The sequence below is a fragment of the Camellia sinensis genome, chromosome 9, assembly GCF_055761805.1.
Source record: "Camellia sinensis isolate YWXY chromosome 9, ASM5576180v1, whole genome shotgun sequence".
NCBI classification, from domain to species: Eukaryota; Viridiplantae; Streptophyta; class Magnoliopsida; order Ericales; family Theaceae; genus Camellia; species Camellia sinensis.
In genome coordinates, this window is record NC_138969.1 from 9175874 (window position 1) to 9178989 (window position 3116).

General features: G+C 39.4%; 1 protein-coding gene across 1 annotated transcript; it reads left to right on the forward strand.

Annotated features, from left to right (window-relative positions):
- Positions 1 to 2066: 2066 nt before the first annotated feature.
- Positions 2067 to 2765, forward strand: LOC145799231 (uncharacterized). The gene has a single exon (XM_082888767.1). The coding sequence runs from the start codon at positions 2067 to 2069 to the stop codon at positions 2763 to 2765; it is 699 nt and encodes a 232-aa protein (XP_082744893.1).
- Positions 2766 to 3116: the final 351 nt, after the last annotated feature.

Genomic DNA, 3116 nt, shown 5'->3' on the forward strand with positions numbered 1-3116 from the left:
AAAACACGTTTTCATTTCAATTAAAACACATTTGTCCCACCACTTTCTCACACACCTTGATATTTCTCTACTCTTCCCTCACCCCTATTACTCTCCCGCCCACCTCTGTCACCCTCAGATCATTCCTACCCAACCCAACATCATAATCAACCCAAAACCTACTCACCAGAACCACACAATCCCATCCATAACCCTTTCTTGTCGCCACCCTACACCACTTCTCTTCTTTGTTGCAAAGTGCATTATTTGCCCTTTACTCTGCATGGTTTGGACTTGCACCTTGTTGGTTTTAAAAACAATGAAAGGAGAAGTGTGGGGTGACAATTGAGAGGAGTTTAGGGGTTTGGGTGGTTTTCGTGGCTATGGGTCACAAGGGTGGGTGGTCGATTAAAAAAATCAAAGTTGATGGTGTCCAAGCATGAATCCACTATCCTAATAATGATTAATTCTCACAGGACGGATTGAACAATAAGTCCACCTATTAAGAACTATACGCAAGTCCCCCTACTATTTATACAAGAAATTATTATTATTATTATTATTGATAATTCTAGGTTTTTCCCACCTAACTCAACTCCTTGAGAGACTCGAACTTGAGATTTTATATCTTATTCTCAGATTTTCACTGTTCTACCAACACCATACCTTAACTAGACAGTCCTACAATCCTAATTTTTAGCTTTTTATTTTTAAAGGAAAATGCTAACTATTGTGGGTAATCTTAATTTTTATGTAAAAAAAATGTATTTAAAAACAGAGTATAGAAATATGTGAAAGTATGTAAAATCATTTTTACACATTGAACTATATGCTCTCTCCCTAACCCACGCATATGAAACATTACATTTCAAAGCAATTAGAATAAGAGTAAATTGTTAGGGAATTTTCAAAATGGTTTTTAAAATGTATAGTTTAATTTTTGGATGTTTTCAAAACCTTCCTTGTTTTTTTTTTAGAAAGCTTAAAATAAGCTTGGGGACTTTGTCCCACGTCAGAAAGAGAGGAAAACATGGAGCACTTAATAAAGTGCTACGTGGAATATTCCATTGAATATGGAATTGTGAGGTGAAAGCTAGTGTGCATGCACTCACACTGCAAGGATAGTGCTCCGTACCAGCTGCACACACACGCGCGCGCGCGTGGTTTGGGCTGTGTGGCATTTGATGGCGTACTTTGCACTTTGCACGAACGCATCGGCGCATGTGCCATGAGGGCGCTTTCCTACTTGCATCGGACAGGTTGGAGCGATGACGTGGATCCAACGTGGCATGGGTAACGTGGAATACAGTTAACTCTACGTGGCAGTGATGGGATATCCGTTGGCGATGAGTCAACCAACCAATCGAACGGTTGCGTATCCGATCTAGAGCAGTTTGATCATAGCCATTTATTGGAGATTCGTGCGATCGTACGGATGAGATGGAACTCGAACGTGATCAAGTGTGAACAGTCAAGGCAGCTATTCAGTGTGAGAATGATCTGTATCGTAGATCGTCGGTCCAATAGTCATATCTAATTGGATACGATCAAGGGACATGACCATTCGATCAGGTGCATCAAGGCTTATAAATAGGCTGCGAATTCAGCCATTTTAATCCATCCAAAAATTCAAAATTCATTCCTGCAATTCTCTCTCTCTCTCTCTCTCTCTCTCTCTCTCTCTCTCTCTCTCTCCCTCTTGATTTAAAGTTTTCGATCAAGAGTTTCTTAAGTAAATTTCTGTTTTTCTTACTGGTAATCAGGTTCTGCAGATTTGATTATCAGTGTCTTAGTTTTCTTGATTATATCAAGAGTATTCTGATCTACTGTCATCAATGCAAACACTGGTAGATTTGATCTTTAGATCAGGCTTCATTGTATCTTAGAGGCAAATTTGCTGTAACCCCCTGCACACCTTTTGGTGGGTGCAAATATTTTCTTTAGGAAAGCGACTTAATAACGCAACTTGAAGCACGAAATTTATGTTCTATATAGACAAGATCATCGCCAAGTTTTGAAGACCCGAGGACCACCAACTGAAGAATTCAACACGATTTGTTCCAACAATCTAAAGACAATATTTAGATATGGCGATGTCTAGTCAGAAAATGACTCAAAATTTCATGAAGCTTGACTGGTTTGATGGCAGCAATTTCCATCGCTGGAAAAAAAAGATGCACTTTTTGCTCACCACTCTCAAAGTGGTCTATATGCTAACTACCTCCTATCCGGTGGAACAAGAAGACGAGACTATGGAGCAAACCCGTACCAGAACCAAATGGGAGAATGACAACTACATTTGCCAAGGACACATTCTGAATGCGCTGTCAGACTCTTTGTTCGATGTCTATCAACATCTGGAAATGGCAAAGCAACTCTGGAACATACTACAATCAAACTACCTCACAGAGAATGCCACCAGTAAGAAATTTCTTGTTAGTAATTTTATGAGTTTTACTATGATTAATACAAAGCCCATTATGGAACAATTCCATGAGATCCTACATATTCTGAGTCAGTTTCGACGAAAGAATATGAACATAGATGAATCTATTGTAGTTTCGTCTATAATAAAGAAACTGACATCTTCTTGGAAGGATTTTAAGAAAATTCTAAAACACAAAAAAGAAGATCCAACTTTAGAGGAATTGGCTCAACATCTCCAAGTTGAGGAAGAGTCAAGACTTCTTAAAAGTAAAGAAATCCAATTGGCTCAGACTTCTAAGATTCACATAGTGGATGATAGCAAGAGGTTCAACAAAAAGAAACGTAAGCACGACTCCTAACCTGACAAAGATGCTAAGAAGCCAAAAGGCGCTTGTTGGCACTATGGCATGCCAGGGCACTTCAAGAATGAATGTCAGTCATACAAGAAGAAGTCAGAAGCATCAAATGCCAAGAACAAGTTCGTGGCTACTGTATCCGAGGTGAACATGCTCGAAGATGCTAGTGACTAGTGGATTGACTCGGGAGCAACAAGGCACGTCTACAACGACAAGAGCCGTTTCACTACTTATGAACAAGTGAGTGATGGAACAATTCTCTACATGGGCAACTCTTCAACTGCTACTATCAAAGGCAAAGGGACAGTGGATCTACAGTTCACATTTGGAAAAGTCTTAAATCTTAATGATGTT

Excerpts from the sequence above, each read along its gene's own strand:
- LOC145799231 (XM_082888767.1), top strand. The coding sequence starts at position 2,067 with ATGGCGATGTCTAGTCAGAAAATGACTCAAAATTTCATGAAGCTTGAC.